A 13,492-nucleotide genomic window follows, 5' to 3' on the forward strand; every position below is an offset into this window, starting at 1 on the left:
TTCTTTCCCTTTTTATTAAGAGAATGTTCTATTTCTATAATGTATAGAAATTATGTATAATTATGTAATTATAATAGTTAAACATACTAATCCATCATCTGTTATTGTTTTTTTAACAGTCGAGTCCATCATCTCCAGAACCAGCCAGTCTTAATGCAGAAGATGTTAGTACCAACTCTAATGGCCCGAAACCTGCAGCAGTGGTACTAGATGACGACAGAGAAGACCTTTTTGCAGGTAATTGTGAATATCTTTATTTTTTTAGGAATAGTCCACTCTATCCTGTTTCAGGATATTTTCTAAAGCAAAACTGAAATTTTGCGTAAGGTGTGAGTGGTAGCTCTTCTTAGCAACTTGGAAGGCAGGAGATTTCCAGGTAGATCACTGTGAAAAATATAAACCGTTGAAAGAAGGAAAACCGTGATCCTTTCTGGTTTTAAGCATTTGAAAATAAATCACATATTATAATTCCCTGTTTTGATCAGTACTTACATTCAAAAAACTAGCGGTGGTGGCATTCATACTTTGAATGATTGTAATCTTATTCCTTACAGGTATCACAAGCAAAATTAAGCTCTGGATTTTAAAATCAGTTAAAATGTCTTTGTTTTAATAAAATACTTCAGTATTTACGACCTGTTGTATTTGACTTACTTTTGTGTGAGTAAATTGATGGTTGAGGAATTTATTTTCCTGGGAAGGACTTGGTGTAGTCCTACCTTTTTTAAAAAAGCATTCTCTTCAAGACAATTACATCTACTTTAACATTAAAACGTAGGTAAAAGTTAGTGTTTGGGTATTGAAACAAATCTTTTTAGAATTAATGACTCAATAAATTAAAGTAGTAAATCTTTGTCTGCTTAACAACTTAATTTACCGGAACTGGTTTTCACTGCGTTAAAATTCAGTAATGCGTCCTCAGCTTTTATGGTAGTTGCATATTTGAACCATTCTCTATTTTTTGTATAAATGTGTTTGAAGGTAACGATTCTCTATCACAGAGGTCCATGTGAGTTCCTGCTTGATTCGTTTTATGAGAAGTTTTTACTTCAGATGAATTCATGTATTTCACCTTGTCAGAAAAATTAAAATACCATACAAATACTAATTGTATTTCCCATTTATTTTTTAGTTAGTAGTTACCTAACGACTTATAGTTTAACCAAAGTTATAAAATTCATTTTTGTTTTCTTTTATGGACTTTTTCCCAGGCAGCCCTTAAAAGTTTTTTTATGGCATTTATGTGTTAAACTAAAAGACGACCTGAGTCCTTTCTCTCCTGAGTGGGTACTAATCTAAAATTGTGTACAATCCTATAATAGTATAGAGTCATACATAGAAGTTTCAGATTATCCATTTCATAAAAGACCCTCTTACCTTGAAGTCTCAGAATTAATACATAAGGAGTATCCTGAAGCTAACAACAGAATGTTGTGAGTGTTTTGTTGTTGTTTTTAGTAGCATGCACAAGTGTTCGGTTTGCCAAGTGAGTACTAAACAAAGATACTTGCCTACTTGGCTTGATTAGAAAAGTCTTCATGTTTTACTCTACCTAGCAATCTATACTAAATACTGTCATTCAGTTGTGGTCACCAGTGTTAGTATTTGCTTTAAAAAGTTGGGGGGGGGGGGCGCCTGGGTGGCTCAGTGGGTCAGCTCAGGTCATGATCTCAGGGTCCTGGGATCGAGCCCCGTATCGGGCTCTCTGCTTGGCAGGGAGCCTGCTTCCTCCCCTCTCTGGCTGCTGCTCTGCCTACTTGTAATCTCTCTCTCTCAATCTGTAAAAAAGAAAAAAAAAAAAGTTGGGGGGGGGGTGGTGCGCCTGGGTGGCTCAGTGGCTTAAAGCCTCTGCCTTTGGCTCAGGTCATGATCCCAGGGTTCTGGGATCAAGTCCCACATTGGGCTCTCTGCTCAGCGAGGAGCCTGCTTCCCCCTCTCACTCTGTCTGCCTCTCTGCCTGCTTGTGATCTCTGTCTGTCCAATAAATAAATAAAATCTAAAAAAAAAGGTGGGGGTTTGCCTGGGTGACTCAGTCAGTTAAGCATCAAGCTCTTGGTTTTGATTCAGGTCATGGTCATGATTTCAGGGTCATGAGATTGAACCCCGCATCAGACTCTACACTCAGCGGGCAGTCTGCTTGAAGATTTTCTCCCTCTCTCTGCTGTTCCTCCCACTCAAGTTCACGTTCTCTCTCTCACAAATAAATAAAATCTTTAAAAAAACAAGAGAAAAAAGTAAAATTATTAAAAAATAAACATAGTCATCTGTTTCAGTTTCCTTTGCTGTCTACAAACAAAGAAACTTGTTGGGTGGAGGGAGGACTCCATCTTACAACCCTGAGATCATGACCTGAGCTGAAATCAAGAGTCAGATGCTTAACCGACTGAGCTACCCAAGCACCTTTTATGCTTCATCTTTTATCTTAAACTCAGGTGCATTTCAAAATGACATCTGTAGTAGTTCTAAGACCTAATCTGGTCACTTGTATGTGAATGGATTAATACTACACTTGCCTCTTATTTTAATGCCTTTAAGCAGGTTATCATTCATCCTCCTGTGGAGGAGTAGGATTCTTAGAAACCATAATAAAGAGTAGCATATGTTATCAGGATGGTGAGGACTATTTTTTTTAGGTAATGAGAACGTTTACCTAATTTATTTCCCCTGTATTAGAGGGGAGAAAATCAATATTGCTCTAAGAATCGAGCCATTTTGATTTTAAAACCATCAAGAGATGGTACATTTTGGGTAGCATTTCAGAACTCTTCTGCCAGGCATCATTATCAGAAAGAGTTGGCGTGTGACATGTTACTGTTAGTAGTTTACTTGGAGAGCCTTCACCACATAAGCTTGACTACACAGCCCCTCCACTATTTGTTACATCCTTCACACCAGGCTTTACCGAACACCAAGAAACGATCATAGAAGAATAAGTGAGGGTGAGTAGATTGCCAGTGTTGAAATTGTTCTGTACTTTTAAACTTGTTTCTGCCAGGTCCTTAGCTTATTTCACTTACACATTTCAGCAAACAATGCAAAGTAAGTTTAATGAATAGTCCTTTGTTTAAAAAAAATTCTTTGGTATCTATGTTATGAGTGAAATATTTCTTCCCTGGCATTGACATCATCAATTTATACTTGTCCTCCAAGTATCTTTTCCCAGGAAAAGTTCATCTTTATACTTAAACCTGTGGGGCATCTCCTGGAACTTTCAGGTCTGGTTTAAATTAAGATTTCTGAATCTGTAGTATGTTTACTTAACTAAAAGTTATGAGAAGACTTTAAGGCAGACTGTATATTAGTATGCTAAATCTTAATATCCATTTTCGTTTTTTTCTCCAGAGTAGCTTAGTTCATATTTAGCTTTTCTTATTTTGAGGTTTCCTACTATTTATGAAACAGCCTATCAGAGTCCTCGCAAAGAACACAAAATCTGGTATCTGAAGTAAAATGGCATTGAAAACTTAAAAGTTACGTTATCTGTCCTGAAACATCAATCAAGTTAATATGCCTTTCCCTTTGTCTCTGGGTCTGTTGCCAGTAACCGTACCTCTTTTAGAGGACTTTAGATTCCTTTGTGTTTGCTCCTTGTTGTTTTGCTTGTTTGTAGATAATAGCTCTCATACCTCCTAGCTCCAATAGGCCTCTTTCTTATTTTATGTTGCTCATTAATGCCATTTCTTTAAAAAACAAATAAATACTAGCCATCTTAACAGCCTGAAAGCTTTTAGTTTTTTATATTAGGGTCATTTATTGTGTAATTGTCTATTTTATATCTATCACCTGTTTTTCTTCTCTGGTTACCACAGTTGGAAAGATTTCTGGTTTAATATAAAAATATAAAGAGACCTATGTCAAGTAAGGAGATCTCATTATCATGAGAAAACCAGTAAGAGCGTAGATTGATAAAATGTTGACCTGTTTACATTTAAATGTAAATGTTAACATTATTTACCTTATTTCAGGTAAATATGTTGTTACTGCTATACTTTTTGAGGTATTAATATGGATCACTGACTGCCATTACTACCTTCCCAAACCTCTGGGAATCTAAGAACCTCAGGTTAGAAACCACTGGTCTGATTCTGTTTCCCTTATAGCCCTGCCTTTCTTTTCCTGTTATCGGTTTTATAATCCTGCAGAACTGTGGTTTTCTTTATGGCCACTGAATGTAATTTTTATTTTTCTGGTTTTGCTTTTTGTTTGTGCCCTTGTTTCATTTTTCTAGAATTCTTCCTCCATTTTTTGTCTACCTATTCAGATCCTCTCAGATCAGTTTCATAAAATATTGCTGATTTCCCCCAGCCCAGAGTATTGTCTCCCATCTCAAATTGTACTGTTTGTTCTGTAGTTCATAAAGCAGTTAAATGTCTTGTAACATTTCTTTTTATTGTTCTCTTGGCTATTATTTGTCTTTTATTATTATTTAACATTCCACATGCTTGTGTCTTATTTTCCCAACTAGATTATAAACTCCCTGAGGGCAGGTATGATATTTTGTTTCTTTGTGTTTCTCCATTGCATTTAGCACAATGTTACATAGCTTGTAGACAGTTTATTGATTTGATTTTGTTTTAAATATGTTAAATACTAAATTTTTAAGTGGATGAGCATTTTAAATTAAAACTTAAGCAGCTATTTGCTTTGTGTCATACTCCTGTATTCAACTAATATAAAGTAATCTTTAGCAGTTAATTGCTTTAGATTACTAACTTTGTGGATTTTCCATAACAGATTTTTAATCCCAACTGGGATAGTTCTGGACAGCCTATTGCCATAAAATTTGTGTTTGTATGTATAAAATAATCAAAATATTAGCCTGAATAAACAATTCTGAAAGGTAAGTTACCCCAAGCATAAGATATATTACAAACCCAGCACAAATGAATGTGGAATTACCCACATCATTGCCTTCCTACTAGCTTTATCGTGACAACTAGTATAGATAATTAAGCTGACTTTCTATAATTCTTCCTAAAATCAATAGTCCTCACTGTTGGTTTTAAAGTATTGATGAACAACTAAGGAAGGATTCATTAAATTATTTATAACAACTATTTTTAAATAACATTATTTTGATATTTTTTGTGGGCAGTCTAAAAATATTTTTCATAACTCATTAACTGCAGGTAGACTATTGGGGTTTGTTATCAGTACCCTTAACTAACTTGTTTAATTTGTATCTAGAAGCCACAGAAGAAGTTTCTCTGGATAGTCCAGAAAGGGATCCTATCCTGTCTTCAGAACCTTCTCCTGCAGTCACACCTGTGACCCCTACCACAATCATTGCTCCCAGAATTGAATCCAAGAGTATGTCTGCTCCTGTTATCTTCGATAGATCCAGGGAGGAGGTATGGGAAAATGTTTGTTCTAAATTGATATGTAAATAGTAAGCGTTTTGTTCCCCCACCCAGCATCACTCTCCTATTAGTCATCTCTAATCAAAGCCTTTAGACACTTGGGGGAAAGGTATTGGACTAAGAAGTCAGCTTATTTGGTTTCTAATTTTATCTTCATCACATTTTAACTCAGTGACTTCAGCACATTACTTTTCTCCTTAAATCGAGGATTTTATCATTTGTGATCTCATGATGCTTATTTATGATTCTCAATATTTCTGTTAGTCAAATGAGAAAAACGTATGAAAGTGCCTTAAAAACTTTAATAAAGTGACATTTTGAATAATTTTTTTTTGATGAATCATGCAGTAAATATTAGTGGTTATGTTGGCAGCGTATAGGATGGGTTGTGAACGGAGAGGCAGCACAAGAGGGCCTTCCTGTGAATAATGATGGTGTTTGTGAAAGTTACTAAGCTGTGTACTTAGGATTTATATAGTTTATGTTATAATTCAAATATGGTTTAGTTTCTTAAAAATCCATACAAGAAAAAGATTATTTACAAAGAAAAGATTATGGTTGGAAAAACTCATTTTCTTTTAGACAGTCCTAGGCTATTAATATTACGCTAAAATAGTTCCAAGTTCTAACAATTTCTGTGCTCTCTTCTTGACAATAACAAGACTTTCCTGCAGAGCTGCTCCTAGGATTGCTTATTTATAATGGCATTAAAAAGTGCTTCTCTGCAGTCTCATAGGATTATCATTTTTTCTTCTTACTGCTTTTTTCAGTGAACTTTATAATGCTTTCATTGGCTTCAAAAAACAGCATGTGTTTATTAGGTTATTGGAGAACTCATGGTGCTAAAGATCCTAAGCGTAGTTATTTCTACAGATATATAGGGTTCTACCAGCAAAAATAATGGCTACTTCCTGGTCATTAAAGAGTAGAGATACAATTTTGAAATGTTAATATTAAAATTAATTGAGGTGTTAGTTTAATGATCTGAATATGAAGACTCAGTTTAGAGAACAGTAGCAACAACAGAAAAAATCCTCAATATTCCTACAGAAAACTAAATCTGAGGAGTTGTGAGAACACAAGATTTTCTGTAACTTCTCCAGATGATCCTTTTCCTGTTGTCTCTGTCTGTGTGTGTTTTGTTTTGTTTAAATATTGTCAAGGAAATACGGAAGCTTTATTGTTTTTCAGAAACCGAGTGCTGAGTGTCTTTTTAAATTGTTATGACAGCGACCCTAATAAAAGATAGGTGGTAAAATTAAAATTATTAGTGTTATAACAATTATGTAAATTGGAATCTTTAACATAAAAAAATTACCTTTTCTAGATTGAAGAAGAAGCAAATGGAGATGTTTTTGATATAGAAATTGGTGTATCAGATCCAGAGAAAGTTGGTGGGTCAATATTTACTGTATTTTAAATTTGCTTCTTTTTGATAAGTACCTTGTTGGTTAGTATACTGTTTTTCTTTATCAAGTGCAGTGTTAAATATTGAAATAGTACTTCTGTTTTCAAGCGTGTGGGGCTTTTTTGCTTCTCATTTTCTTTTGTTTTCTTTTATTGAGTTTATAATTAAATAATTTTATATATGTAAGATGCACAGTGTGATGATTTAATATATGTACACATTATGAATTGATAACCACAAGTCAGTCAGCATATTACTTCACATAGTCACCTTTTTGAGTGTGTGGTTAAGCTTATTATTTTTAGTAGTATTGTTTGACTTTTCTTATAGGTGATGGCATGAATGCTTACATGGCGTATAGAGTAACAACAAAGGTGAGTCTTTGCTCCTTTAAAAAAATAGTGGGCCCTCACTGTGTGTAGTATGAGCTTACAATAGTGATTAAGGTTTAAGGATTTCCTATCTTTACAAAGGTTACCATCCAGTGAGATTTCACATAAGTAGTTACGGTCAGTTACAGTAATATTCTCTAAAGTAGAGGTAAAGTGTTCTGTGACTGTATGCAGGAAGGGACTAAATACAGACAAAGGTGGGTGAAAGTCATGAGGGGTGGGACATGGAGAAAGGAGAAGAATGCTACTTCCAGGCAAAGGGGTTTGCTTTTTCAAAGGCCAGGAGTCAAGAAATCATTGTGCTTTCTAGGATCTGCAGGAAGTGGTGCCTACTAAAAATTGTTTGGCGGTAGCCTCTGTATTATGAATAGCCACATTAAGGAATTTGGGCTTTATCCTAAATATAATGGAGAGTGTTTGAGGAGATTCAAACAAGAGTGTGGCACAATTGGATTTTTGTTTTAAAGAGATCTTTCTGACTACTAAGTTGGGAATGCAAATTAGAGGTCAGGATTTCCATGTAATTCCTTTGCAATTCCTAAAAGATTGTAGGACTTAGATCTTAAAGCAAGAGAGTGATCTACAGCAGTCCAAGCTGCGAGAAGTAATGTTTTATACTGAGGAATGAATGAATAATGGCTTCTTGAGTTGTGTAGGAGGAGGTAGAATCAGTAGGGCTTGGATGTAAGGAGTGGAGCAGAGATGCCTGAGTCACTGATTAGAGGATCTCTGTGGTTGTCAGAGGGATCTCAGAGATAAAGCAGCACAGTTTGGATGGACATGAGATTTGTTAATTCATTGAACAGATAATTATTAAACACTTAACCATGGGGTCCAGCTCTGTTCCAAGCACCAAGGCTTAGTAGGAAGCAGTGTAGACAAGTGCCTTTCCTGCCTGGAGGTTATGTTCCAGCAAGAGATGTGGTTGAGTTTGAGGTGGCAGCAAGATTTAAGTGCAAGTGTACCTTGGGCATTTTGATAACTTGGACTAAAGTCCAGAGGAGATCTGGACCAGAGGAAAAGATTTAAGAGTCATTAACATAAATGTAATTAGAGTTGATGAGAGAGTCAAGGATAGAATCAAGCAAACATTTTGTCCTTTTAAGCTTCTGTTTAAAAAAAAAAAAAAAACCATGGGTAATGCAGGTATTTTTCAGTTAGAAATATATCAACCACATTAGTGAGCTACTGTGCATTCTTTTGCAAAGTAAACCAGAGTGTGTGTGTGTGTGTATATATATGTATGTTCACGGTTATGTGTGATATTAACTTCTAAAAAATGACTTAGTATTCAGAATCTGAAATACCTCTTCTTCACTTGTAGACCTCTCTTTCCATGTTCAGTAAGAGTGAATTTTCAGTGAAAAGAAGATTCAGTGACTTTCTTGGTTTGCATAGCAAGTTAGCAAGCAAGTATTTACATGTTGGTTATATTGTGCCACCAGCTCCAGAAAAGAGTATAGTAGGTAAGTATGAATGACTAAAAAAAACTTGTTACTTAGTTCAAGTTTTACTATAGTTTAACTCTACAGATTAGAATATCATGATCTTTCATTATTGTGATAACTCATAATGTCTAGCGATACTGAGTTTAATAAATATTCTATTTATGATCATCGTTCATCAACTAAGGAATGTGTAAACTAATAGTTTTATTTTCTAACATCTTAGGATTTTGATTTATATAGGATCAATTTAGGATTTGATTTATATAATCTGATGATGTTAAATATTGGGTCAGAATTTATCAAGTTGAAAGCAATTGAACACCCTAACATTTTAGGGTCATATTACTGAGTAGCACTCAAAAGACAGTACCATATTAATGTCCAAGGGTTGGAGGTATTTGACTTTCAGCTATTCATTGTCCAAAAAGGAGATTCCATCCAGTCTGGATCTTCTAAGACCTATCATGTTAGTATATTTCATAGTTAATTTAATGTTTAAAAACATTTCTACTTGTGCAGTGCCTGGCTGGCTCAGTCAGTTTGAGCATGCAGCTCTTGACCTTGGGGTTGTAAGTTAGAACCCACATTGGGTGTAAAGATTCCTAAAAAAAGAAAATCTCAACAACAACAAAAAAATCTACCTGCACAAGTAATAAAGGCTTAGTTAAGAATTTGCAGAAGGGAGCACCTGGTTGGCTCATTTGGTAGAGCAGGCGATTCTTGATCTCAGGGTCGTGAGTTCAAGCCCACATTAGGTATAGAGCTTATTTTTTAAAAGGGTGCTGGGTGATGGTACCCCTGGGTGGCTCAGTCGCTTAAGCTCCTATTCTTGGTTTCAACTCAGGTCATGATCTCAAGGTCATGAAATGGAACGAACCCCTAGTCAGTCTGTGTTCTCATTGGGAAGTCTGCTTGAGATTCCCTCCCTCTCCTTCTGCCCCTCCCCCAAGCTTGTGTGTGCATATGTGTGCTCATGCACAGTCTCTCTCTAAAAATAAAGAAAGAAATCTTCTAAAATTTTTAAAAAGAATGTGCAGAAAATTACAAGAGGGTGACTTTCATTGTCCCATTAAAAGACATCTGTCATCTCTTAAAATTTTGTAGTTTCTTTCCCAGTGTTTTCTGTTGCAAGTTTTTATTTACTATACTTTGTCTTTATATGTAAGAGTATTCAGAAAATATAAAAATGAATTCTGCTGATCATTTAAATGCATTTGTTATATTCTCTGTGATTTATTTTTTTAATTATCAAAAACTTTATATAGAGGAACTGGCTGACTCAGTTGGTAGAGTATATGACTCAATCTCAGTTGTGACCTCAAGCCCCACGTTGGTGGTCGTTTCCTTAAATTAATTAAATTTTTAAAAAACTTTTTAAATATGTGAAATAATAATAAACTCAATATTGGTAAGACAAAATAAGTATAGGAGTGGCTTGCTTTTTGTTTTAGTTTTTATAGTCTTCCAAATCTCTAATTTCCAGCTTGATAGAAAATAGCTATGTTCTTATGTGTGTTTCTACATTCATTCTGTTGTGATATAGTACACATGTTGGTAAATGTCCACTGAGTTCTCATGAAAGAGAGTATAAAAGACAGTAGTTTAATATTATTTTGAAAATAGCCTTTGGTGAACACTTCCTCACACCTGTACAAAAAAGGTCGCAGAAACCTTTCTGGTATTCTGACTGTACTTTGAGAACTGCTGACCTACTTAATAATCTTCTCTCTTCTAAACTTTTTTTTTTTTTTAAGATTTATTTATTTGACACAGAGAGAGAAAGAAAGAGAGATCACAAGCAGGCCAGAGAGGCAGGCAGAGAGAGGAAAGAAGCAGGCTCCCTGCTGAGCAGAGAGCATAATGTGGGGCTCAATCCCAGAACCCTGAGATCATGACCTGAGCTGAAGGCAAAGGCTTAACCCACTGAGCCACCCAGGAGCCCCCTCTCTTCTAAACTTTTACGGTGGTATCTTTTGGTATCCTTCTGTCTGTGTAGGGAACTTAAGTTTCATGTATCACAAATGATTATCTTTTTTCCTTTGACTTTAGTTTTATAACTATTTCTATATATGGGAGGGAAGAAATATTTTTCTCATTTTGTTAACAATCTAACCTAGTCCTTAAACAGTGAACACCCCCCCAAAACAGAAAATTGAAAAAAGTAAATTTTAATGCCCATGTTTATTATATTTCAGACTAATATTTTGCCTTAGTCAACCTTTCACAAATTGCTACAATATAATAAGTAGCATGTGTAAAGTTAAAGTAGAAGTGAGAAACTAAATCCTAAGCACGTCCTTTTTAATAGGGACAGTCACACAATTCTTTTTGGTTTTTTTTTAAGATTTTATTTATTTATTTGACAGAGAGAGAGAGAGAGATCACAAGTAGGCAGAGAGGCAGGCAGAGAGAGAGGGGGAAGCAGGCTCCCCGCCGAGCAGAGAGCCAGATGTGGGCCTTGATCCCAGGACCCTGAGATCATGACCTGAGCTGAAGGCAGAGGCTTAACCCACTGAGCCACCCAGGTGCCCAGTCACACAATTTTGTTTGAATTACTCACATACATGGCCAAGATATCCCATTACATTGTAAGGCTATCAATTAAATTATAGGAATAATTAACATTTATTGAGAGTTTACTGTACTATGGTGTATACTAAATAATTATATGCATTCTCTCATTTAATCCTCATAGCAACTTTATGAAGTTAACTTATTGTTGTCTTTATTTAATAGGTGTCAGGAAGCTAAGATTCATCAAGGTTACATAACATGTCCCATTCCATTCACCTACTAAGAGATAGAGCCTGAACTTTGAATGCAGGCCATCTTACTCTAGAACTTAACAGCTTTAATCACTATTTTGTTCCTCCTCTGATTTTGATATTTTCAAAAATATAGTTATGGTTTGCTTTTATTTTTTATCCCAAATAGAAAACTTTCCAATTTTAAAAAAATAATCTAATGCTGTGTTATTGTAGATCTGTCTAATGTACATTTAAGGTGGATTGAGTTGTTTGAAAATTATTTTTGATACACCACTTTATTCCAGAAAGGACTTGAGGCAACTACATATAATGCAGTTTAAAAAAGAAAAGAAAAAAGAGATCAAAATAAAGAAGTTAGCAGGAAAGATAAACATAATCCAATAATAAGATGAAGTCAAGTTAAACATTTCCTTTTTCAGTGTATGTATGCAGTCTGAACAATTACTAAACGTGGATTAAAAAATTGATTTGTGAACTTCCTGGCAGCCAACCAAATAGAGAAGCAGTCTTTTTTTTTATACTGACCATCAGATTTGTTTTTTAAATCAAAATGAATAGGTTGTCTAAGAAACTGTTGAAACATGGGAGGCCTTTTTGATTATGTGGTTTTCAGGTGACGAACATTTAAAGTGGGATAGTGAAAAAGGAATAGTAAAATAGTAACTTGCCTTTGTTGCTGAAAAGTTTTAACTACCCCTAAAGGAAGAGGACTCTCTTCATTAGCTCTCAGTTGTTACCCCTTTATAAGTTTAGTTAATGTAAAAAACACCATTTCACTAAGTTTTTAGAAAAGAGCAACAACAAAGTTGAAAAGTTTTAAGAGTTAACTGATTAGAGTGTTTTTTATTTGCTGCTTTGGCCTGTATTGGTTACCTGGGGGAAAAGTACCATGAGCACAAGATCCTTAAAGGGAAAAACGCAAAGAACTGTATCGTGGTAAGATATCTTCAGGGAAACAATATGTGTAATAATTAACGCCCCACTTCTTTTGGTCCATTCAGAGTAGATAATTTTAGGTGCTTGGATTTTCTTTTTCAAAGTTGTATTTCAGAAGAACTATGTTAAACAAAACATAATTGATTGATACATTTATTTATCAGATGTACCAGCCTGAATAAGAATAAAATACATAATCTTATTTTTTTTTTAAAGATTTTTTTTATTTATTTGACAGAGAGATCACAAGTAGGCAGAGAGGCAGGCAGAGAGAGAGGAGGAAGCAGGCTCCCTGCAGAGCAGAGAGCCCGATGCGGGGCTCGATCCCAGAACCCTGAGATCATGACCTGAGCCGAAGGCAGCGGCTTAATCCACTGAGCCACCCAGGCGCCCCCATAATCTTATTTTTAATGGCTTTGTTGAGATATAATCCATATGCCATATAATTTATTCATTTACAGTGTATGTAATTCGAGGCATCTGGTTGGCTCAGTTGGTAGAGCATGTGACTCTTTATCTCAGGGTTGTGAGTTTAAGCCCTATGTTGGGTGTAGAGCTTTCTTAAAAAAAAAAAAAGTGTATATAATTCAGTGTCATATATAAGGGTTTTAGTATATTCAGAGCTGTGTACACACCACCACAGTTGGTTTTAGAATACTTTTATTACCTCTTAGCCATCATCCTCTGATTTCCCCAAACCCCCAGCTCCATGCAATCACTAATTTACTTTCTTTCTCTGTTGTTGTGCCTGTCCTGAACATTTCATATAAATGGAATTAGACAATGAATGGGCCTTTGTGACAAGCTTCTTTCACTTAGCATATTTTTTAAAGATTTTTTTAAATTTTAATTTTTTCCCAGTGTTCTAAAATTCATTGTTTATGTGCCACACCAGTGCTCCATACCCACCACCAGGCTCACCCAATCCTCCAACTCCCTCCCCTCCAAAACCTTCAGTTTGTTTCTCAGAGTCCATAGTCTCTCATGGTTCATCTCCCCCTCCAATTTCTCCCAACTCATTTCTCCTTCCCATCTCCCAGTGTCCTCTGTGTTGTTCCTTATGCTCCACAAGTAAGTGAAACCATATAATGATTGGTTTTCTGCTTGACTTATTTCACTCAGCATAATCTCCTCCAGCCCCATCCATGTTGATACAGAAGTTGGATATTCATCCTTTCTG

The 13,492-nt window shown here is 35.4% G+C and overlaps 1 protein-coding gene across 2 annotated transcripts in view; it reads left to right on the top strand.

The window, feature by feature from the left end:
* Positions 1–13,492, top strand: part of SNX2 (sorting nexin 2) — a 60,621-nt gene that overhangs the window by 20,220 nt on the left and 26,909 nt on the right. For both annotated transcript variants that reach the window (XM_045999601.1, XM_045999602.1), the window contains exons 2-6: positions 120–237; positions 5,188–5,351; positions 6,688–6,754; positions 7,099–7,142; positions 8,485–8,626. In XM_045999601.1, coding sequence (XP_045855557.1) covers positions 120–237; positions 5,188–5,351; positions 6,688–6,754; positions 7,099–7,142; positions 8,485–8,626 — 535 coding nt within the window. The remainder of the gene's footprint in view (positions 1–119; positions 238–5,187; positions 5,352–6,687; positions 6,755–7,098; positions 7,143–8,484; positions 8,627–13,492) is intronic.

Source organism: Meles meles, chromosome 3 (assembly GCF_922984935.1).
Source record: "Meles meles chromosome 3, mMelMel3.1 paternal haplotype, whole genome shotgun sequence".
NCBI lineage: Eukaryota > Metazoa > Chordata > Mammalia > Carnivora > Mustelidae > Meles > Meles meles.